The following is a 23,237-nucleotide window of genomic DNA, read 5'->3' on the forward strand; positions in this document are numbered from 1 at the left end:
GGGCGGGAAAGGGTTGGGCTGGGAGGGGTGGGACGTCCCACACTTATCAGCCCCGGGGATAAACATTTTGGGAAAGGAGGATGTGGGGATGAAGGCCAAGGTGCATCAGGCAGAGTCATCAAGTCCAGGGCAGGCACACACCGGCACCCACCCACCCTCACTGCCGCCTGTTGCCGTGGGTGACGCCACACCGGCACCCGCCCACCTTCACTGCCGACTGCTGCCGTGGGCTACGCTCCAGTGAAGTCGAGAGAATGGGAATGCTCCCTCACATCCGAGGACGCCCTGAAGGAGCTCATAGCCTGACCAGTGCTCCCGAGGTCCTGGCATCTTCGTACTCTGGAGGCATGCCGGCTCCAGCGCACAGCAAGATCTCACGGTGAGACACGCGGCCAGTTATTTGGTTGAGGGATCGAAGTTGGGCTTAGCACTGGGAGAAACTTCCTTCGGAAAAAGTGCTGCCCCCCCCACCCCCACAGGGAGACGGCAGGTGGGGGATTAGATCAACATCCCATCCCGCCAATCTGGTGCTCACACAGCGCCAGGGTGAAGGGTCAGCCGGATCTGCCACCTTGGAGCAGAAGTCAAGCCCCCATCCCAACTCTGCCCCCACTGAAGTCCTCCGGCACCTCGATTGGAGGCGGGCATTATCCCTGCAAGAGCCACTCCCAAAGCCACTGCACTGGGCAACTGGGGACCCACTGCACTGGGCAGCTGGAGACCCACTGCACCTGGTAACTGGTGACCCACTGCACTGGGTAGCTGGAGTGGTACTCATTTACCACAGGACAGCCTCAGGTCTCTGCGGTGGGTGTCCCAAAGGAACGGATTGGTGAGAGGTTAGCGGAGGACAGGGGCACTGAGCCATGAGCAATCAGCAATGCACAGCAAGCAGGCGGGTCCAAGGGGCCTCCTGCCGCCTCTGTTGGCAGTGGTGTAACACACCACACAAGTCGGTGCGAGATCGGGAGCAGATTGTTATGTGCCAGAAGCTACAGTCTGGAATGTTCTCCCAGTTTCAGCTCACGTGATGGTGGCTGCATTCCTCGACCAGCCCTGATAGAGGTGGGGTGGGTGGAACAGCTGGAGACAGCTGGGAATTTCGTCCTCTGGCAGAGGACTGAACCTTCCCGCACTCACCGGGTGGGATCGACCTGTGCGTGGGCATCGGGTTACTGTAATCCAGGCAGGCATGGCTTTACATCCCCGACTGCCCGTCTCATCACATCTCCCTGCAAAATAAATTGGTCATTGGTTTATTATTGTCACCTGTACCGAGGTACAGTGTAAAACTTTGTTTTGCATGCCATCCATACAGATCATTTCATCACATCTGTGCATTGAGGTAATACAGGGGAAAAGCAATAACAGAATGCAGAATAAAGTGTTACAGTTACAGAGAAAATGCAGTGCAGGTAGATGATAAGGTGCAAGGTCATGACAAGGTAGATTGTGAGGTCAAGGGTCCATCTTATTATACTAGGGGACTGTTCAATAGTCTTATAACAGGATAGAGGGGATCTCTTGGTGGGTCTTCTCCTGGGCCTGGCCAAGCTGGCCATCCATGGGTCCCGGCAGTGGGCGGCCGAGGGTTCTGGACAGTCAGCCTGCCTGCCCGTCTTCTGGGCTTACGTCCACACGCAGGTGTCCTTGGAGAGGGAGCACACGGTATCTGCAGGCACCCTGGTTGAGTTCCGCGCTCGGTGGGCCCCTCAAGGGATTGCGTGTGTTGTGGACTGTGAGAATACGATTCTTCTCTGAAGTGTTGCGTGTGCGTTCAGTGGGTGTTAGTTAGCTTTGTTGCTGTAGTCATGTAGATGCTTAGTTTGTTTACTTCTCTTTTCTGTATTGTAGTATTTTGACAATGGATGTCCTTTTGTAGTGCTTTTAGCTAATAAACGTTTAAAATATTAAAAAAGCAGCAGGATAGAAGCTGTCCTTGAGCCTGGTGGTGCGTGCTTTCAGGCTTTTGTATCTTCTGCCCAATTGATGGGCGTGAGGAAGCAACAAGTGTGCCCAAGGAGTGCCAAGGCTTGGGTAGTCAAGGCTGCACCCCAGGGAGTTCTGGCTCTGTAGACCCTGCCCAGCATTTAACAGGACGCCAGGTACTTCCCCGAATCTGAGCTTGTGAACTCACTGGAGTGTCTCTCATTCTCTCCTGCTTCCTTTCCCACTGCCCACACCAGAGCTGTTCTCCAGGAACCCCCAGTACAGACTGACGCTGTTGGAAGAGGATGAGGAGCTGCACGAGGGCAAGCCGTCCTGCACCATTAGTGTGCAGTTGATGCAGAAACACGGTCGCAAGAAGGAGGGCTCCCAGTACCTGCACATTGCATTCTACATCTTTGCAGTGAGTAACTCACACATCGTGTCTCTCTCTCTCTTTCTCTCTCTCTCTCTCTCTCACACACACACACACACACACACACACACACACACACACACATACAATCTGGGATACAACATACAATGTATGCAACTACAGGCATACATATATACAATCACTACAGTGTAGTCGCAGACACACCTACATGTAGATGTTGTGTTGACCTGTTTAGAGAACAGGATGTAACCCCAGGGGCTGTCGTATTTAACAGGATGTAACAGGGATATCTGTGCACATCAGCTGAATTCTAGAAAGTGTCTAGCTGAGTCACATATCGGTTAATGGTAAATGTCCTTATCCACGTATTAACTTGCAAAGGAAGGGAAATGGGCCATTAAGGTGTTGATGATTATTGGAGGCAGATGATATAGCAGCGATAACAGGGTAACGGCAGACTAGTTTAAAAACAATTACCGTCTTGTTTCACCAAATTGACGGAGGATACAATGGCGATGATCACAGACCAAAAATAAAACAAGGGCTGATAAATGAGTGAATTCAGAAGTCATCAGGATACCACGGTTGTAATCTTGGAACAACACTAGGAGGCTGAGGCATGAGTTCAAACCCCATCAAAGCAGCTGAAGAAATTAAATTAATTAAAGAAACGTGAAATGTAATAACTAGTGATCATACCAGGGCCTTAAAATTACAATTTTGACCTAAAATAAAAGCCCCATGGGGAAATAAATTTGCCCTCCTTACCCCGGGCAGCCTGAATGCGTCTCCACAGGAATGGGTTCATTGTTAATGCCCTCAGCGATACCACAGCAATCCACACTCCCATCCCTTCCCCTCCCCTCACTCCCCTCACCCCTGTTACTCCCACTCTGGACCACAGCTCACCACCCTGACCTGCGGTGACATCTTTGGACGTCAGCCCGCAACCCGTGAATGATTAAACAATAAAAGTATTTCTTTAAACAATGGAATTGGGGAAGTGCCTGTGACGTAGGGGAGGTAGTATCTGCAGCCTGGCATTGATCGATGGGCTGTGTGACCTCTTGCTGTGCTGTAAAAAATTCCCTGAGTCTCCGATCAGGATTCTGGGGGAGTCTTCTCATCACATAAGAGCAGAGAATGCTGGAAACACTCAGTAGGTCAGGCAGCATCTGTGGAGAGGGAAACTATTCAGGTTGAAGACCCCCTCATCAGAACTCCCAGCGTTTGCCTGTTGCTGATTTGAATCTGTCTCACTGTTTCCCACTCTCAACATTTAGTAATATCCCGGGGATCTGCAAGTTCCATTCTGTTAACCAATTTTTAAAAATTTTTAAAATTTTATTTACAAAATTTTTAAAAATTGGTTAACAGAATGGAACTTGCAGATCCCTGTGTGTCTTCTTAAAAGGGATCACCTGTGAAGTCACAGATGCCCCTTCCGTATATGGTTCACTAGGCAGGGCTCTTCCCTCTGAGACTGAAGGTTGTGGGTTCAGGTCCCACTCTGGACACCCGGGCACAAAGATCCAGTCCATGTTCCAAGTACTAGGTGAGACCAGATGTGGATAACGGGGGACTGGTAGAGAGAAGTACAAAGGCCAGCATAGATGTGGTGGGCTGAAGGGCCTGTTTCTGTGCTATGAGATTCTATGACTCTAATGCGGGATTCAGGATGGGGAGATTGTGTGTGTGTGTGTGTGTGTGTGTGTGTGTGTGTGTGTGTGTGTGTGTGTGTGTGTGTGCACGCACCGTGCGTGTGTGATTGAGTGTGTGTACAATTGCACGTGTCTGGTTGAGTGTGTGTGTGATTGTGTATGATTGTGTGTGATTGAGTGTCAACGTGTGTGTACGATTGTGTGTGCGTGTACACATGTGTGTGATTGTGTGTGTGATTGCATGTGACTGAGTGTGTATGTATGTATGATTGTTTGTATGATTGTGTGCATGTGCGTGTGTGTGTGATTGTGTGTGTATGATTGTGTGTGCGCACATGCGTGTGTGTGGTTGTGTGCGTGTATGATTGTGTGCGCATGTGTAAGTGTGACTCTGTGTGTGTGTGTGTGTGTGTGTGTGTGTGTGTGTGTGTGTGTGTGTGTGTGTGTGAGAGAGAGAGATCAGGTTCTAACTCTGTGGTCTTTCTCTTTCAGGTCCCACAACAGGTACGTATCCTGTGACCCTGACACCAGCCTGAACCCGATCAGATCATTGGACCTGGACCTTCCCCTCTCTCCCACCCTCCTCCAGCCCCCCCACATATCCCCCCTGAGTCAGCCTCCCGGTTCACCTGCCCCTAGCCTCCCCTGGTGAGATTTACAGCTAATCAAATCCTCCTCAGTAGCTGCCTCACCTCCCTCACCGGTCCTCCCAGCACCCTCCCCCCTCTGCTGAACAGCTGGGCACCCAGTTAAACAGGTTTCGACACCCACCAGCCATAACGCTGGAACCCCGAGATCCCAACGTCGGGGATTCCAACCCTGGCTGGCTCTGGTCCATCCTCTCCGCATGTTCCTGGGAGAATTACGGATGAGGGTCGCTGTTTTAATTCCTCCAGGTTTCCTCTCCTTCCCCACCCTGCCCTGCACGTTTCGTACATCGCTCAGTCCTAAGTTTGTCAGAAAAAACTAAAATACTGCAGATGCTGGAAATCTGAAATGAAACAAAAACAGATGCTGGAAACACTCAGCAGGTCAGGCAGCACCTGTGGAGAGAGAAACAGGATTAATACTTTGGACTGATGACCCCTTGTCAGGACATTCAGCATTTACCTGGTTTGAAACCGTGTCCCTGTTTCCACTCTCTCACAGGTTAATATTAAGTAATAATCTGGGGATTTGCAAGTTCCATTCTTTTATCCAATTTTCATCCTCCTTTGGGACCACCATGGACCCTACAGATGCCCAACTGGAGAATGGTTCAATGGACAGGGTCCTTGCTTCTGTACCAGAAGGTTGTGGGTTCAAGGCCCACTCTAGGAAGCTGGGCACAAATATCTAGGCTGTGCTTCCAGTGCAGGGAGTGCTGCACTGTCAGAGCTGTCGCCTTTCATAGAATATAGAACACTACAGCACTGTACAGGCCCTTTGGGCCACAATGTTGTGCTGACATTTTATCCTGCTCTAAGATCTCTCTAACCCTTCCCTCCCACATAGCCTCCATTTCTCTATCATTCATGTGTCTATCTAAGAGTCTCCTAAATGTCCCTAACGTCTCTGTCTCCACAACCTCTGCCGGCAGTGCGTTCCACGCACCCGCCACTCTCTGTGTAAAAAACTTACCTCTGACATCCCCCTTATATCTCCCTCCAATCGCCTTAATATTATGCCCCCTCGTGTTAGCCATTGTCGCCCTGGGAAAAAGTCTCTGACTGTCCACTCGATCTATGCCTCTTATCATCTTGTACACCTCTATCAAGTCACCTCTCATCGTCCTCCTCTCCAAAGAGAAAAGCCCCAGCTCACTCAACCTATCCTCATAAGACATGCTCTCCAATCCAGGCAACATCTCCTCTGCATCCTTTCTAAAGCTTCCACATCCTTCCTATAATGAGGGGACCAGAACTGACCACAATACTCCAAGTGTGGTCTAACCAGAGTTCCACAGAGCTGCAACATTACCTCGTGGCTCTTGAACTCAATACCCTGACTAAGGCCAACACTTCCATACGCCTTTTTAACAACCCTATCGACCTGCGTGGCAACCTTTCAGATCGGGTGTTAAACTGAGGCCTTGCCTACCCTCTGAGGCAGACGGAAAAGGGGACAGTGCGTTAATAATGGGAGATCTCTGGGACAAACAATACAGAACTAACCCACCAACCTGCACACCTTTGGGATGTGGGAAGGAACCTTCCAACAAAGGGAGGTTCTGGGAAACCCCTCCACTGGGAATCCTGGGCAAGTTCCAGGGGCCGCCGTGAGTCACGTAACCAACCCTGTTGGCTGGCCCCAACCACAGACTGGCAGTGTCAAAGGTCAGCCTGCGCCTTGAGAACAGTGTCCAGCTCTGGTCTCTGATGCGAGGGAGGCCTCCTGATGCAGGAACCATTGCGGAGCAAAGAGCTGAGTCACCGGTGGAGTGCTGACCTTACACGTGCAGTGGTGGTTAGGGTCCTGAACCCTCCCCAGTAAGAGAGTGGTCTGGATAAAGTGACCCCACAGCGCTTAGGCACTGCCCCACCCATCTCCTTCCGTCCCCTGACATCCAGCCTAAACCAGGCAGAGTCACCTCCCCAACTGACCGCAGTCAGGTAGTGCTGAGCCTTGGCTCCTCTCGCTATTCCCTGGGAGCACTGAGCTGGCAGATGGGGAAGGTGCTTAAATAACGAGGCAGGGCGGCACATTGTTGCTGCCTCACCGTTCCAGTGACCCAAGTTCGATGCTGACCTCAGACGCTATCTGTGTGGAGTTTGCACACTATCCCCGTGACCACGTTGGCACCCCCACCTCCCCCCCCCCCCCCGGATGCTCTGGTTCCCTCCCACATCCCAAAGGTGTGCAGCTTGGTGGGCTAATTGCCCCTAGTGTGGAGGTGAGTGGTAGAATTTGGGGGGGGGGGGGGTGGTTGGTGGGAATTTGGGGAGAATAAAATGGGATTGGTGTAAATGGGTGGTTGATGGTCAGTGTAAACTCGATGGGCTGAAGGGCCTGTTTCTGCCCTGTACGTAGAATAGTACGTCACAGAAACAAGGCTCACAGTATCTGTGCCAACCTTGATGTCAAATGAAACTAATCTCGTTTGCCTGCACGTGATCCATATCCCTCTATTCCCTGCATAGTCATCTGTCTATTAACAGCCTCTTAAACACCTCTGTCGTATCAAAGATTGAACAGGTTAGGACTTTATTCCTTGGAGCGCAGAAGAATGAGGGGAGATTGGATAGAGGTTTACAAAATTATGAGGGGTATAGACAGAGTTTATGCGAGTTGGCTCTTTCCACCTAGATTAGGAGAGATAAGTACAAGAGGACATGGCTTTAGGGTGAAAGGGGAAAGGTTTAAGGGGGAACATTAGGGGGAACTTCTTCCCTCAAAGAGTGGTGGGAGTGTGGAACGGGCTGCCATCTGACGTGGTAAATGCGGGCTCACTCTTAAGTTTTAAGAATAAGTTGGATAGATACATGGGCGGGAGAGGTCTGGACTGGGTGCAGGTCAATGGGACTAGCAGAATAAAGTTTCGGCACAGACTAGAAGGGCCGAATGGCCTGTTTACTGTGTTGTAGTGATCTATGGTTCTATCCGCCTCCACCACCACCCCCGGCAGCGCATTCCAGGCACCCACTACTCTCTGTGTAAAAAAAACTTGCCCCACACACCTTCCTTAAACTTTCCCCTCTCACCTTAAAACAATTCCCTCCAGTATTTAACATTTCCACCCTGGGGAAAAGACCCTGTCTACCCTATCTCTGCCTCTCATAATTTCATAAACTCCTATCAGGTCTCCCCTCAGCTTCCACAGAAAAGAGCCCAAGCCTGTGCAACCTCTACGTAATGTGTATATTGCACGCCCAGCCATAACTGACAGGTTCGTTCACACCACCAAAATTATTCCCCAAAGTACGAGGACTGGACCTCGCCCTTTGGCCGTACGTTCTTCCGTCAGCACAGACCGGTGTTCGAATCAGGCACCTACATCAACACCCGGGCTGTGTCGAGACGTCTGCAGCTCCCCCCAGGACAGTACGTCATTGTGCCGAGCACCTACAACAAGAACCAGGAGGGGGAGTTCTTCCTGCGCATCTTTGCGAAGAAGAACAACGTGTCCAGGTACTGCAGCCGCTGTTAGACTCACGGATGTAACCTCGCCGTCTGTAGAGTGTGGCAGAATTAACATGTTGCACTGATTTGACCAAAACACCCCCTGATCAATAAAGGTCACAGTCCCCTCTGCTGGTAATATGGTCCATGGCTGTAACCAGTCATCAGGGTGTATTGTACTTCTTGGGTGCATTCTACACCCTGAAGCTATCACACCACCTGAGTACATGGTGCATTCTGTCTGTAACATGTCTGGGTTCAAACCCCCAGTGTTACTGGGTTCAAACCCCCAGTGTTTCTGGATTCAGACACCCAGTGTTACTGGGTTCAAACCTCCAGTGTTTCTGGGTTCAAACCCCCAGTGTTTCTGGGTTCAGACCCCCAGTATTACTGGGTTCAAACCTCCAGTGTTTCTGTGTTCAGACCCCCAGTGTTTCTGGGTTCAAACCCCCAGTGTTTCTGGGTTCAGACCCCCAGTGTTTCTGGGTTAAAATGTCTGGTGCTTCTGGATTTAAATTGTTGTCAATCTACTTTTCAATCTCTGGGCATTTTCTCTGTGGGAACACCAGTAACTAGAATGTGGTTTTATGTGTTGTTACATGTTATCGGTGTTGTAATCGTTGTCTTCTCTTTCACAGAGAGAACGGCATCACCGTGAATACCTTCAAACCAGAGGTACTTGTGACGTGTCAGCCCGTGAGGATTGAGTGTTACAGGCGCATGTTTACACTATCCCATCACACACTCACTAGGCAGGGGGAGCAGAGGTTAGATACAGAGTGACGGTCCCTCTACACTGTCCCGTCACACACTCCCAGGGCAGGGACCGCACGGGTTAGTTAGAGAGTGACGCTCCCTCTACACTCCCCAGAGACTTGGGAAGTTCAGGCTGAGCCTGTCAATGGACCATACTGAAATAAGGACGGTATTATTGTTCTATTGAAACATTACACCAGTACTGGCTTTCACCTGCTTATCATTGTCCCCATGGTCATCAGCTTATCACATTGCTGATTGTGGGAGCTTGTTGTGCATGAATTGCCTGCTGTGTTTCCCATGCTATGACGGTGACTGCACTTCATTGGCTGGAGAGCCCTTTGGGACCCCCTGAAGCTGCAAAAGGCGCTATAGAAATGCAAGCCTTTCATTCTCTGAAGCAAAAGCGGCCACACTCTTTGTGGTCTGCCTCTCACGGCTGGGGGGGTGGAGGGTGTCGAGGTGGGTGGGTGGGGGGGTGTCGAGGGGGTGGGGGACGTCGAGGGGGGGTGTCGAGGTGGGTGGGGCATAGGGGTGTGGGGGTAGAGGGTGTCTGTGCTTCCAGGGAGACACGTTACCTAACAACGCCTGGCGGGGTGTGTAGCTGGTACCGAGCTCTGTGACAGTTGCCACAGAGGTGAAGGGTCAAGCCAAAAGCCCTTCACCGAACTGGACGTCCCTCTTGCCAGATATCGGAGGGGCAACCGGTCTTGAGCAGAGAGCTTTGGCCAGGCTGCTGTTGTCTCTTCCGTCCCTCACGCTGGCCTGACACCTTCCATTCTGGGACAACATGGGCCCCAGATCTAATCCTTCCTCCAATTGTTCCAGGTTAATCGGGTGGAGACTGACACTGGCATCACCATTCGGAGTGCCCCAGAACTTCTGAAGGACGACAACGGACCGGTACATGTTATCCTGCTATAATACCCAACCCCATTACCTGTTATTAGAGATGTCAAGTCAAGTCACATTTATTGTCATAATGCACAAGGACAGTGAGCTACAGGTACAATTAAAACATTGCTTGCAGCAGCATCACAGGCACGTAAGTACAGACAACACACAGGCTGTGAATTATACATAAATTTTACCAGAGTGGAGAAAAAGTCTGCCAAACAAGACATTAGTGCAAAATAAAACCAATCAGAGACAAGTCCATGGCAGCGCAAGAGGTGGTCTGTAGTGTTCCGTTGCTGAGGTAGGGTTAGGGTTGTGCGGGTCAGTTCAAGAACCTGGTGGTTGTAGGAAAGTAGCTGTTCCTGAACCTGGTGGTGTGGGACTTCAGGTTTCTGTACCTCCTGCCCTACGGTAGCAGTGGAAGAGGGCATGACCCGGATGGTGGGGTTCCTCAATGATAGATGCCACCTTCTTGAGGCAGTACCTCCTGTAGATGCTGTCGATGGCGGGGAGGGCTGTGCCCATGATGGTCCGGGCTGTGTCCACTGCTCTCTGCAGCCTCTTGCGTTCCTGTGCGTTGGAACTGTCGTACCAGGCCGTGATGCAACCAGTCAGGACAGTTTCTACAGTACATCTGTAGAAGTTTGTTACAGCATTTGGTGACAAGCCAAATCTCCTTTAACTTCCAAGAAAGTAGAGGCACTGCTGCGCCGTCTTCATGATGCATCAATGTGCTGAGCGCAGGACTGGTCATCCCAGATGTTAACATAAAGGAGGCCACTTGACCCATCCAGTCATTGCCAGCTCTCGGAGGCAAGTCTCCCTCCCCCTCACCTTCTGTTCCTGTGTCCCTGCAACCTGTTCTCCCGCACACATGCCCCATTACCTTCCCTTGGATTCATTTTGGGGGCGGTGACAATTTATAGTGACCAGCTGTTTGGGATGTGGGAGGAAACCGGAGCACCCGGGGGAAACCCACGTGGTCAGAGGGAGGACGTGCAAACTCTACACAGACAGCGGCCAAGGTCAGAATCCCGGGTCACTGGAGCTGGTAGGCAGCGGCTCTAATTGCTGTACCACTGTGTTGCCCAGATCTGCGCCACACCAGGGGTTGGCATGTGTTTCTTTGCCCAGGTATCACCTGGTACTTCACTGCGGTTCCTACTGAAGGGACAGAAAATGTCTCCCCTGAGCCCAGCTAAAGTTTTAAGGTTTATCCTGCTTATTAGTCATAGGTGTTGTTAACAATCTCTCCCTCCCTCTCTCTCTCCCTATTACAGAGCAGCACCCTGAGTGCTCCAGAATTCATGGAGTTCTTCAATTCAGGTATGTGAGACTGAAAAGTGACGGCAGTGACCTGTTCTCCAGTCAATAGTGTGATTGTGACCCAGTTATTGGTCAATAGTGTGAGTGACACAATCCCCAGGCAATAGTGTGAGCACCTGACCCAGTCCTTGGCCAATAATGTGAGTGAATGACATGATCCTCAACCAATAGTGTGATTGTGACCCAGTCATTGGTCAATAGAGCAAGTGAGGGATTAGTTCCCCATCTAAAGGTATGAGCATGTGACCCTCTTACTGACCAATAGTGGAAGTGATCTGTTCCCTAGCCAATAGCACAGGTGAGTGACTAATTTCCCAGCCAATGATGCATAAGGACATAAGAACTAGAAGAGACCACCTAAACCTTCACACATGCTCCTCCAGGAGACCCTGACTGATCTTTGAACTAATTCCATGCACACAACCTTTCCCCACATTCCTAATCCTTCCATAGAGTCATACAGCATGGAAACAGGCCCTTCGGCCCAACAGGTCCATGCCGACCAGATGCCCATCCAAGCTAGTCCCATTTGCCAGCATTTGACCCGTATCCTTCTCAACCTTTCCCATCCATGTACCTGTCCAACTGTCTTTTAAAACTTGTTATTGTACCTGCCTCAACCATTCGTTCCATATACGGACCATCCTCTGGGTGAAAAAAACCCTCAGGTTCCTATTAAATCTCTCACCTCTCAATTTGAACTTATGCTCTCTCGTTCTTGATTCCCCAACCCTGGGAAAAGGACTGGGTGCATTTGCCCTATCTATGCCCCTCACACATCTCTATAAGATCACCTCTCAGTCTCCCACACTCCAAGGAACAAAATCCGAATCTGCCCAACCTCTCGCTATAACTCAGTCCCTCCAGTCTCAGCAACATCCTTGTAAATCTTTTCTGCACTCATTCGAATTCAATAACATCTTTCCTATAGCAGGGCGACCAAAACTGAACACAATACTCCAAGACCAGCCTCACCAGCATCCTGTACAGCTGCAACATAACCTCACCAACGTCTATACTCAGCGCCCTAACTGACGAAGGCCAGTGTGCCAAAAGCCTTCTTCACCACCCTGTCTACCTGCGACGCCACTTTCAGGAAACCATGGACCTGAACTCCAAGGTCCCCCTGTTCTACAACACTCCCCAGGGCCCTTCCGTTCACTGTGAAAGTCCTACCTTGATATGACTTTCCAAAACGCAACACCTCGCACTTATCTGAATTAAACTCCATTAATCTCAAATTAAAAATTAACAGTTGCCATTTGGAATGAGAGTTACAAGTTTCTACCCTGCTGTGAGCTGCAGAAGTCGTCCCCTGATCTAATGTTGAGGTGAGGTTCCTTTATTTTCACACCCTACCCACGATGAGTGGAGATAATCTCCCCCCACTAGCCCTATCAGTTTCCAGTAACACATGCAACCTACAGACGTCCAGACAATGGGCACAAGACATTAACACCTCTCAGGTAATCGCAGACTTCCCTTGCTCAGGGTACTGAGTCCCTCAGTGATACTGACGCCCCTTCTCCCCATGACACAACACACTGGGACCTATCACAGTACAAAGATATACGGTCCCACAAGCAACCCCTCCCCTCAAAGTTTTCCATTCTACCACGTTCAGTCGTGAATGGTGGTGGACAGTAAAACTGCTAACGGCAGTAAAGCCATTCCCAGCCAATAGTGTGATCAAGTGACCAGGCCATTGGCCAATAGTGCAAGTGAGTGACACGATCCACGGCCGATAGCGTGATCAAATGGTCCAGTCATTGCCAATGGTGTGAGTGAGTGACATGATCCTCAGCCAATAGTGTGATTAAACGGTGCAGTTATTGCCAATGGTGTGAGTGAGTGACACAACCTGCAATGCATTGACGACTGCATTGGTGCTGCTTCCTGCACCATGCAGAGCTCATCAATTTCATCATCTATTCCACCAACTTCCACCCCGCCCTCAAATCCACTTGGCCCGTCTCCGACACCTCTCTCCTCTTTCTTCACCTCTCTGTCTCCATCTCTGGAGACAGATTATCTACCGAAAACTTTTACAAACCCACTGACTCCCACGGTTACCTTGACCACGCCTCTTCCCACCCTGTCACTTGCAAGGATGCTGCTCCCTTCTCCCAGTTCCTCCGCCTCCACTGCATCTGTTCCCACGGTGAGGCGTCCCGTTCCAGGACATCCGAGATGTCCTCTTTTTTCAGGAAACAGGGTTTCCCCTCCACTGCTATCAATGCATCTCCTCCATTTCCCTCACATCTACCCTCACCCCATCTCCCCCCACTGACATAACAGGGACAGGTCTCCCCTCGTCCTCACCTTCCACCCCACGGGCCTCCGCATCCAATCTGAAACATCAACTTTTCATCTCCCTCTGTAGATGCTGCCTGACCTGCTGAGTTCCTCCAGCATTTTGTGTGTGTTGCTGCATCCAATAGTGTGAGTGTGTGAACCAGTCATTGACCAATAGTGTGTGTGTGACCCAGTCATTGACCAATAGCCTGAGTGAGTTAGAATAGGATGGTGCAGACGCCAAGGTGCTGAAAATATTTTCAACCACTTTCAACCAAAAGTTCAGCGAAGGGGGTTGATACCTTCTCCCACTGATACCTCAGAGAAGGAACCCTCAACCCATCCTGTTGGACTCTTTTAGTGATCAATCACTTCCCTGGGGAGTCATTTAAGGAATTGGCGATCGTGCTACAACAGAGATTGGTTCGTGCTGAATAAGTTGTTCAAACACTGACACCTAGCACAGGGGCAAAGGAATAAACACAAGGACTGAAGCAGTAGAACCTGGGGGGTTAACAGTGGGGACACGAGACTGCAGATGCTGGGGTCTGTAGCAACAAACAAACTGCTGGAGGAACGCAGCAGGTCAGGCAACATCTGTGGAGGGAGAGGGATGGTCAACACTGTGAGTCGAGACCTGCATCAGATTGCGGGTGGAGAGTATTATTGGACAATATAAGTAATTCACATCAGCAGCAATTCTAAAGACAACGCTGAACATTTGTAACTGCGTCAGCGCCAAATGCTGAGTGGATGATCCACCTTGGCTTCAACCTGAGATCCCCACCATCAGAACACTCACCCAGCCAGTTCTGTCACCACATGAAATAACAGGAAGCAGCAAAGAGGACTGGACACAGATACCGTCCCGCCGCAGTGACGAGGATCCGTGCTCCAGATTGAGCTGTGCCCCTGGCCAAGCTCTTCCAGTACATCACTGGCATCTAGCTACCAGTGTGGAAGATTGCCTGTCTATATCCCGCTCACAAAAATCAGAGCAAAGGCAATCCTACTGATTACTGTCCTGTCGATGGTTAATCAGAAAGATATTAGAGTGTTGCCAACAGCACAACCAAGTGGTATCTACTTGTTAGTACAGGTCCTGCCAAGTTTGAAGAAGTCCAAGACAAATCCAGCTTATTGCCTTGTACACAAGTACGGTGAGGTACAGGTACAATGAAAAACTTGCAGCAGCATCACAGGCACGTAGGAACAGATAACACACAGAACGTAAATTACACAAAGGTGAAGACTGTAAAACAAAACATTAGTGCAAAAAAGATTGAATCAGAGACGAGTCCACAGAAGTGCAAGAGGTGGTCCGTAAAGTTCCGTTGCTGAGGTAGGGTTAGGGTTGTGCAGGTCGGTTCAAGAGCCTGATGGTTGTAGGAAAGTAGTTGTTCCTGAACCTGGTGGTGTGGGACTTCAGGCTTCTGTACCTCCTGCCCGACAGTAGCAGCGAGAAGAGGGCATGGCCCGGATGGTGGGGATCCTTGATGATAGATGCTGCCTTCTTTAGGCAGTGCCTCCTGTAGATGCTGTCAGTGGTGGGGAGGGCTGTGCCCATGGTGGACCAGCCTGCGTCCACTACTCTCTGCAGCCTCTTGCGTTCCTGTGCGTTGGAATTGCCGTACCAGGCCGTGATGCAACCAGTCAGGACACTTTCTACAGTTCATCTGTACAGGTTTGTTAGAGTGTTTGGTGATGTGCTGAATCTCCCTCCTTGTCTCCCTGATCCACTCATCCCTCCCCACCCACCCTTCCCTGTCTCCTGACAACTTTCTCCTGCAACCACAGGAGGTGTAACACATGTCCCTACACCTCCTCCATCCAGGGACCCAAACAGCCCCTCCAGGTGAGGCAGACATTCACCTGCACCTCATCCACCCTCGCCTACTGCATTCGGTGCTCCTGATGTGGCCTCCTCCACATCGGTGAGACCCAAGCGTATACTGAGCAACCGCTTGGTGGAACCCCTGCCCTCTGTCCACAAACCTCGCTCTTCCTTTTTCATTCACTATTTATTTATTTTTGCAATTTATAGTCATTTTATATCTCTGCACTGCACTGCTGCTGCAAAACAACACATTTCACAGCATATAAATCAGTGATAATAATCCTGATTCAGTTGCCATCCCGACCTCCCGGTCGCCGGCCATTTCAACTCCCCCTCCCATTCCCGCACCGACAGTCAGTCCTCGGCCTCCTCCACTGCCAGGGTGAGGCCAAACACAAACTAAAGGAACGGCACCTCATATTCTGCCTGGATAATCTGCAACTCAGTGGTCTCAACATTGAATTTAACAATTAGATTAGATTAAAATAGTCTATTGTCATCTACAGTGGATTGCAATGAAATTCTTTGTTTGAATGAAGCTCACAGTATACATGATAGTAATAAATACAGCGAGGAGTGCAGAACAGCAGAATGGATCAAAGGTTGTAGTGCAGTCTGAAGTAGTGCAAAAACAAACGCCAAAGTGACAATAATGGGATAACGGAGAGAGGGAGAGTTAAGGGTCCGGGAACGTAGCAACACCACTGGGAAGGGGGTGTGACAGAGGTGACTGGTTCAGGAGTCTGACAGCAGTGGGGAAGAAGCTGTTCTTGAGTCTGGTCACTGAGCTTTCAAGCTCCTGTATCTTCTCCCAAAAGGTAAAAGAAAGCAAAGAGAATCTAATCTAATCTAATCTAATGTACAGCAAGTCCCCGGGTTACAAACGAGTTCCGTTTATGAGACTGTTCGTTACCCGATTTTGTATGTACCTCAGAACAGTGTCCGCGCATGCGCACTTGGCCCCAGCCGCACGTGCGCGCTTGGCCCGGGGTTGGGCCAAAGAAGGTGTACCGCCGCCGTGGTAGGATCGGGGGCCGGGCCCACTTACGAACCGAAGGTCGTTAAGACCACGAAGGTCGGTTCGTATGTACGGGCGTTCGTAAGTCGGGAACTTCCTGTATTATCTCTCCCTTATCCAGTTCCACATCATCTTCCTTACTTTTCGGATTCCAGCATCTGCGGGCTCTTGTGTCTCCATTTATCACCTTCCAGCCACCCACTTGCATTCCACATCCCACTCCCACACTGACCTGTCTGTCCACGGCCACCTCCACTGCCACGTTGAGGCCAGACGCAGGTTGGAGGAACAACACCTCTTGTTCTGCCTTGGGAGTCTCCAACCTGATGGCCTCAACATCGATTTCTCCAACTTCTGGTAACCCCACCCTTTCCCCCGCCCCCCTCCAACTTCTTTGTCTTCCCTTATTCCTGTGGCTGCCTTCCCCCACCTGCCCATCTCCTCTCCCCCATCCATGGTCCTCTGCCCTCTCCTACCGGATTCCTTCAGCCCTCGGCCTCACCTACATATCTCCTCTCAGCTTATTACATCTCCCCCTCCCCCACCCACCTACCTTCCCCCCTCTCACCTGGACTCACCTGTCACCTGCCGGCGTGTGCTCCTCCCCCTCCCCCCCACCTTCTTATTCTGGCTCCTGTCCTCTTCATCTCCAGTCCTGATGAAGGGTCTCGACCCAAAACATCGACTGTTTATTTCCCTCCGTGGATGCTGCCTGACCTGCTGAGTTCCTCCAGCACTTTGTCTGTGTTGCTCCAGATTCCAGCATCTGCAGAATTTTTTGTGTTGCCGAATAGCCGACTGTTTCTTATGTTTTTATGAATATTACTTTTTGCCTCTTTGCATTGTTCTGTGAACAGGTTTGGCTCCGATTTTGCTTCCATGGTTTCTGTATCCTCTCTCCGAGCCGAGCATAATGATACGGACTGTGACCTCACGATCTACCTTGTTGTGACCTTGCACCTTATTGCACTGCACTTTCTCTGTAGCTGTGACACTTTACTCTGTACTGTTATTGTTTTTACCTGTACTACCTCAATGCACTCTGTACTAACTCAATGTAACTGCACTGTGTAATGAATTGACCTGTACGATCGGTGTGCAAGATAAGTTTTTCACTGTACCTCGGTACAAGTGACAATAATAAACTAATATCAATATTTATTAACATTATCCATTAACCTTTGGTTCTGCCATTGACGTCTCTCCCTCTCCCTCTGTAGCCGTTCCCAAACGTTTCCATCTGTCACTGGAGACCTGCTGTAGTCTGGTGTTCGCTGTGAATGTATCCTTCCCTGAGCCTGTCTGAGTTGGGGGGGGGGGGGGGTGGTCAGAGTGCATGGTGAGGTGGACGTGAGTCTCCCCGAGGGTGTGGGGAAGGCATGAGATTGATCCTTGACGTTGACCTCAGGACCCTGGCGAGCAGGGGTGGCTGACGCCTCAGGAGGCCGAGCAAATCATGGCTCAGGTCCACAAGCTACAGGTGAACCATCCCGTTGGTCGGAGGGGTGAAAGTGCTTGAACGTGAGGGAGTATGTGAGAGGATGAAAGCTGGGGGGGGGGTGTGAGTAAGGGGTAAATGTGGAGGGGTGCTACTGGGGCAGCAGTGAGGGGGAGGAGTGGGTTGATGGGGAGAGTGAGGCAATGCAGAGAGGAAGGGATGGGGAGGGGGATGAGGGGGAGGGGGATAGGGAGAGGGAGGTGGAAGGAGGGGAATGAGGGGGAGGAATGGGGAGGAGGGGGAGAGGGATGGGTTGAAGGGGGGAGGAGGGGGAGAGGGAGGCAGAGAGGTGGGGTGAAGAGAATGAGAGGGTTGAGGGGAGAGGGATGGGGGTTGAGGGTCAGAGGGATGGGGTGGGAGGAGGATGAGGGGGAGGGGATGGGGATGAGGGGGAGGAGGAAAGGGATGGGGAGGGTCAGAGGGATGGGGAGGGGATAGGAGGGGATGGGGGAAAGTGGGAATGTGGAAGGGAGGGGGATCGGGGTGAGGGTGAGGGTGGGCGGAGGGGGGTGTAGGACCCCGGAGCCGGGTGACGTTCCCCACTGTGCCCACAGGAGATCTTCGATCACTACGCGGCTGCAGACTCTGGGCTCATGAGCTCCAGTGACCTTCGACCCGCCCTGTCCCGCGCAGGTGAGTAGAGGGGGGAGGAGGGCAGAGGGAGAGGCTGCACGGAGGGCCCCTCCCTCCCTCCCTCCCTCCCTGGAGCACCCTCAATCCCACCCACTCAACCTCGGGGGTGGAGGGGGGGAGGGTTGAAGCAAAGTAATGGGCGAGGGGCTGAGATTGGGTTGGAGGGAATTGAGGGTGAGGGAGGGAGGAGGGTGGGGTGAGGGGGAGGGGTGGGTGGGGGAGGGGATGTGGGGGTGAGGGGGATGGTGGGGTGGGGGTGAGGGTGGGGTGGGAGTGAGGGGGAAGGTGGGGGAGGGGATGTGGGAGTGGGGTTGAGGGGGGTGAAGGGGATGGTGGGGGAGGGGATTAGGATGGGGATGGGGGAGGAGGAGTGGGAGGGTGGGGGGGAGGTTGGAAGGGGTGGGGGTTAGGGGTTAGGTGAGGTGGAGGGTGGGGGGGAGGGTGAAGGGGGGTGGGGTGGGGGTGAGGGTAGGTGTGGGGGGGGGGGCGGTGGGAACAGCCCATGAGGTGGGACGCTCCCCCACCCCGGCTCAGACTGACGGGTGTGTCCCCCACCCCCAGGGTTCGGGTTGAACTCCCGGCTGCACCGAGCACTGTGGCTCCGGCACCAGACGGGCGGCGGCCTCGACTTCAGCAACTTCGTTGGCTGCGCCGTCAAACTGCAGAAACTCTTCCGTGAGTACAGCCCGGACTACTGACCCCAACACCCCCCCCAACACCCCTCCAACACTCACCCAACATCCCCCCAACACCCACCCAACACCCACCCAAACACCCCCAACACCCCTCCTCCCCCTCCCCCAACATCGTCCCCCAACACTCCCCCAACACCGTCCCCCAACACTCCCCCAACACCCCCTCCCCCTCCCCCTCCCCAACACCCTCCCCAACACCCTCCCCCAACACCCTCCCCAACTCCCTCCCCCAACTCCCTCCCCCAACTCCCTCCCCCAACTCCCTCCCCAACTCCCTCCCCAACACTCTCCCCCTCACTCAACATCTTCCCCCTCCTCCTCCCTCAACATCTTCTCCCTTCTCCTGCCCCTCCCCTCAACACCCCCTACTTAGCACCCTCCCCTTTCCCTCTCCCCTTCAACCCCAACCTCACCCACCTCGCTCTCCGACCTCCCCTACCCTCCCTCACCCTCCCTGTCCCTCACCCCCTCAGATTCTCTCCCTCACCCTCCCCCACTCTCCCTCCCTCACCATCTCACCCACTCCCGTCCTCCCATCCCCTCCCTCTCTCATCCTCAACCCCTCCACCCTCACCCAACACCCATCACCCTTCCCTCTCCTTAGACCCTCTGCTATGCCCACCCCCTTCTCCCCCAGACCATCACCTACACATCTTCTCACCACCCTCCCCTCCTCCTTGTTCCCACCCTTTGTCACCCCCAGCACCACCTACCCCCTCCCCTCCATCCCAATCCTTACCCCTCACATTCCCTGTACATCCCCTCACCGGCCACCCCCTCAATCTGTCTGCCTTCCCACACCCTCCTCCCCTCTCTCACCCCCCCTTCACATCCCCTCACCCTTCCTCCATCCCACACTCAGCCCCACTCACACCCCCCGCACCACCCACCCACCTCCGTGCCCTGGGGCACTGACCCCAGTTGACGTTGGTGCTTTGGTTTTCGTTTCAGAGACTTTCGAGAGGTTGAAGAGCGCGGGTCGAGAGAGCAGGAGTGTGGAAGAGGTGGGTCCCAGAGCAACGGAACCCGTCTCACTCGGGACAGGGGGGCCCATCCCCTTGGGACAGGGGTGACCATCTCCCTCCAGACAGGGGGACCCATCCCCTTGGGACAGGGGTGACCATCTCCCTCTGGGCAGGGGAACCCATCCCCTTAGGTTAGGGGTGACCATCTCCCTCTAGGGAGGGGGACCGATACCCTTGGGACAGGGGTGACCATCCCCCTCCAGACAGGGGGACCCATCCCCTTGGGACGGGGTGACCATCTCACTTGGGACAGAGATGACCATCTCCCTCTGGGCAGGGGGGCCCATCCCCTTGGGACAGGGGTGACCATCCCACTCTGGACAGCGGTGTCCAAACCCACTCAGGATGGGGACCTGCAGTCTCACCTGGGACAAGAGTGACCATCTGACACAGAACCAGTCTGTCCACTTGCCCTTGGGGTGGTGTTGGGGGGGTGATGTACTCTCCGAGGATGGGGAGGGGAGATCGGAAGCTCCGTCCCAGCTCACAGCACCCACTGACACTTGTCACTTCTCCCCCAGTGGCTGCTGCTCTTTATCGGGATCTGAAGTGCTGAGATCCCAGGAACTGCTTGGCTGGGACCCCACAGGACTGCCACCGGGATCCATCCGAATCCCACAGAACTGAGGATCTTCCTCAACTCCGAATATTTAGACTGGAACTCTGTTGTTGCTTAACATCTATTTTGCTACTTTTAGTATAAGTGGAAGCTCTCAGCGGATCAGGCAGCATCCGTGGAGAGAGAAACAGAGTTTGTGCTTCAGGTCGATGACCCAGTTCTACTGACAGATCATTCAGCTGAAACACAAAATCTATTTCCCTCCACAGATGCTGCCCTGACCTGCTCAGTGTTCCCAACAATTGGATATATTTCAGATTCTCAGCAACTGCAGCTTTGCTTTTTATCAGCTGCTGCTTTTAATATTGATTAGGCACAATATATTCGAGCAAAGAGGCAATTGTTTTTTAAGTGGATGTAAAAGTTTGACAAGGCCCTATTTACCCTTCAACTGACCTGGCCCCTTTTTGTCAGAGAACTAACCTGGAGTCTCATTAAAGTCTGACCAGGTAAGACGACAGATTTTCTTCACAATATAAGTGACCCTGTTAGTTTTTTAACAACAAATCCTGCAGTCATGTCCCGATCACCAATATGAATTCACATGTTAATTCAAGAATGTATTGAATTTAATTACCCCAACATCTATGGTGGAATGTGAACTCCTGATGGATGTGTATAGGATTATGAGAGGCATAGATAGAGTGGATAGTCAGAGTCCTTTTCCCCTGGTCGGGGTGTTAAAAACAGGAGGGCACAGGATTAAGGTGAGAGGAAGGAGTCAAAGTCGGGTTTATTGTCATTGGCACAAGTCCATGTGTGCACAGGTTCAATGAAAAACTTACTTGCTGCAGCATCACAGGCACAGAGCATCAGATACACAACATGTACAAGAAAAAAAACATAAGAACTGTAAATTATACACAGTTTCTACAAGAAAGAACACAATTAGAACAAAAAAAAGTCCATTGTAGAGCAAAGTGGTCCCAGTGTTGCTGTACTGAGGCAGTGATTAGGGTCGTGCTGGTTGGTTCAAGAACCGAATGGTTGAAGGGAAGTAGCTGTTCCTGAACCTGGTGGTGTGGGACTTCAGGCTTCTGTACCTCCTGCCCGATGGTAGTTGCGAGAAGATGGTGCAGCCCAGATGGTGGGGATCTTTGATGATGGATGTTGCCTTCTTGAGGCAGCACCTCCTGTAGATACTCCCGATGGTGGGGAGGGATGTGCCCGTGATGTATTGGGCTGAGTCCACTACTCTCTGCAGCTTCTTAGGTTGCTGGTTGTATGTTAACAGAGGGTGGGTGATATCTGGAACCCACTGCCAGAGGAGGTGGTCGAATCAGAGACAGTCACTGCACTTAGACATTTAGACAGATACAAGGTAGAGAGGGAGACTGTCCTAATGCAGGCAAATGGGATTAGTGTAAATGGTCGGTATGGACAGGGTGGGCCGAATGGCCTGTTTCTGTGCTGTACGAATCCATGACTCTTTGAACTCAGGTCACAGAACCATCAGTCCCGTTTGTGAGGTCATTAACCCATGGCGGAAGGAAGTCTACTCACGGTTACTGTGGCCTTTGACTTGCCATTCATCCAATTACCAATCATGGATGGTAGAAGTTCAACTGGGTTTGAGAAACCAACAAGTCCTTCAACTAGATTTGATTACAACAGAAACAGGCCATTCAACACCTCGAGACAATCCCACCATTCAATAAGATCATGGCTGACCTACCTCAATGCCATTTTCCTGCTCTGTACCTCTATGCCTCGACTCCTCAAATACCTGTCCCAGTTTTAAACGCAACTAGTACTCTCCAAGGAAGAGAATTCCAAACGTTCAACATCCTCTAGGTCAGACCATTTCCCCGTATTTTGTTCCTAAATGCCCTGCCCCTTATCCCGAGACTGGCACCCCTGGATCCTGATGCCTGAACAAAGGGGAGACCATCCTCCCCGTACCCATAAGCAACTGGAAGGTGGAGAGGTGTGTGTGTGTCAGGGGCTCCTGTCAGGGAAAAGGCATGACAGTCTCGTATGGTTTGCACAAATGCTGGGTGCTCACAATTGCGAAGGGATTAGCATTAAAATTAAGCTGCTGCAGCTCAACGTTAAGGCTTTGTAACGTGTTTGTGATATGCTTAAATTGGAGAGTAGAGTCTAGGTCAGAGGGCATTGGGAACAAGACAATCTTGTACCAATAGTCACCTAACGGTTCTTGACGACTTCTTAAGCTGATTTCTGCACGTCATATCATACCGCTCTACATGCACTTGTTATAAATCTTTTATTTCATTGAATAATCACACTAACAATACCCATGATTAAACTATTAGAATGTATACTGTATCTAGTCATGAATAAATATCATGAAGCATTTATTACAGGCTTGAAAAATGCTTTAAAAATGTATGGGAGACTTTACGTAAAATTGGATTTCTGTAAGTCAGGACATTCGTAACCTGCAGAGTCCCTGTATTCACAGTGGAATGTCGGGACATCTGTTACACGGTGAAATAGTCAGCATCTAGAGGCAGCTACCTGAGGAGACATAGATATCAAGTGGAATTACTGGCAGTGTTTCAATAACTACAGACAATCCCTGGGAGTGTGTCA

The 23,237-nt window shown here is 51.5% G+C and overlaps 1 protein-coding gene across 1 annotated transcript in view; it reads left to right on the forward strand.

The window, feature by feature from the left end:
* Window positions 1-23,002, forward strand: part of LOC127586255 (calpain-9-like) — a 54,681-nt gene extending 31,679 nt beyond the window's left edge. The window contains exons 10-20 of the mRNA XM_052044058.1: window positions 2,187-2,350; window positions 7,850-8,091; window positions 8,721-8,757; window positions 9,667-9,741; window positions 11,016-11,061; window positions 17,432-17,493; window positions 17,620-17,691; window positions 18,264-18,342; window positions 18,904-19,017; window positions 19,989-20,041; window positions 20,584-23,002. Coding sequence (XP_051900018.1) covers window positions 2,187-2,350; window positions 7,850-8,091; window positions 8,721-8,757; window positions 9,667-9,741; window positions 11,016-11,061; window positions 17,432-17,493; window positions 17,620-17,691; window positions 18,264-18,342; window positions 18,904-19,017; window positions 19,989-20,041; window positions 20,584-20,610 — 971 coding nt within the window. The 3' untranslated portion in view covers window positions 20,611-23,002. The remainder of the gene's footprint in view (window positions 1-2,186; window positions 2,351-7,849; window positions 8,092-8,720; window positions 8,758-9,666; window positions 9,742-11,015; window positions 11,062-17,431; window positions 17,494-17,619; window positions 17,692-18,263; window positions 18,343-18,903; window positions 19,018-19,988; window positions 20,042-20,583) is intronic.
* Window positions 23,003-23,237: the final 235 nt, after the last annotated feature.

Source organism: Pristis pectinata, chromosome 35, assembly GCF_009764475.1.
Source record: "Pristis pectinata isolate sPriPec2 chromosome 35, sPriPec2.1.pri, whole genome shotgun sequence".
NCBI classification, from domain to species: Eukaryota; Metazoa; Chordata; class Chondrichthyes; order Rhinopristiformes; family Pristidae; genus Pristis; species Pristis pectinata.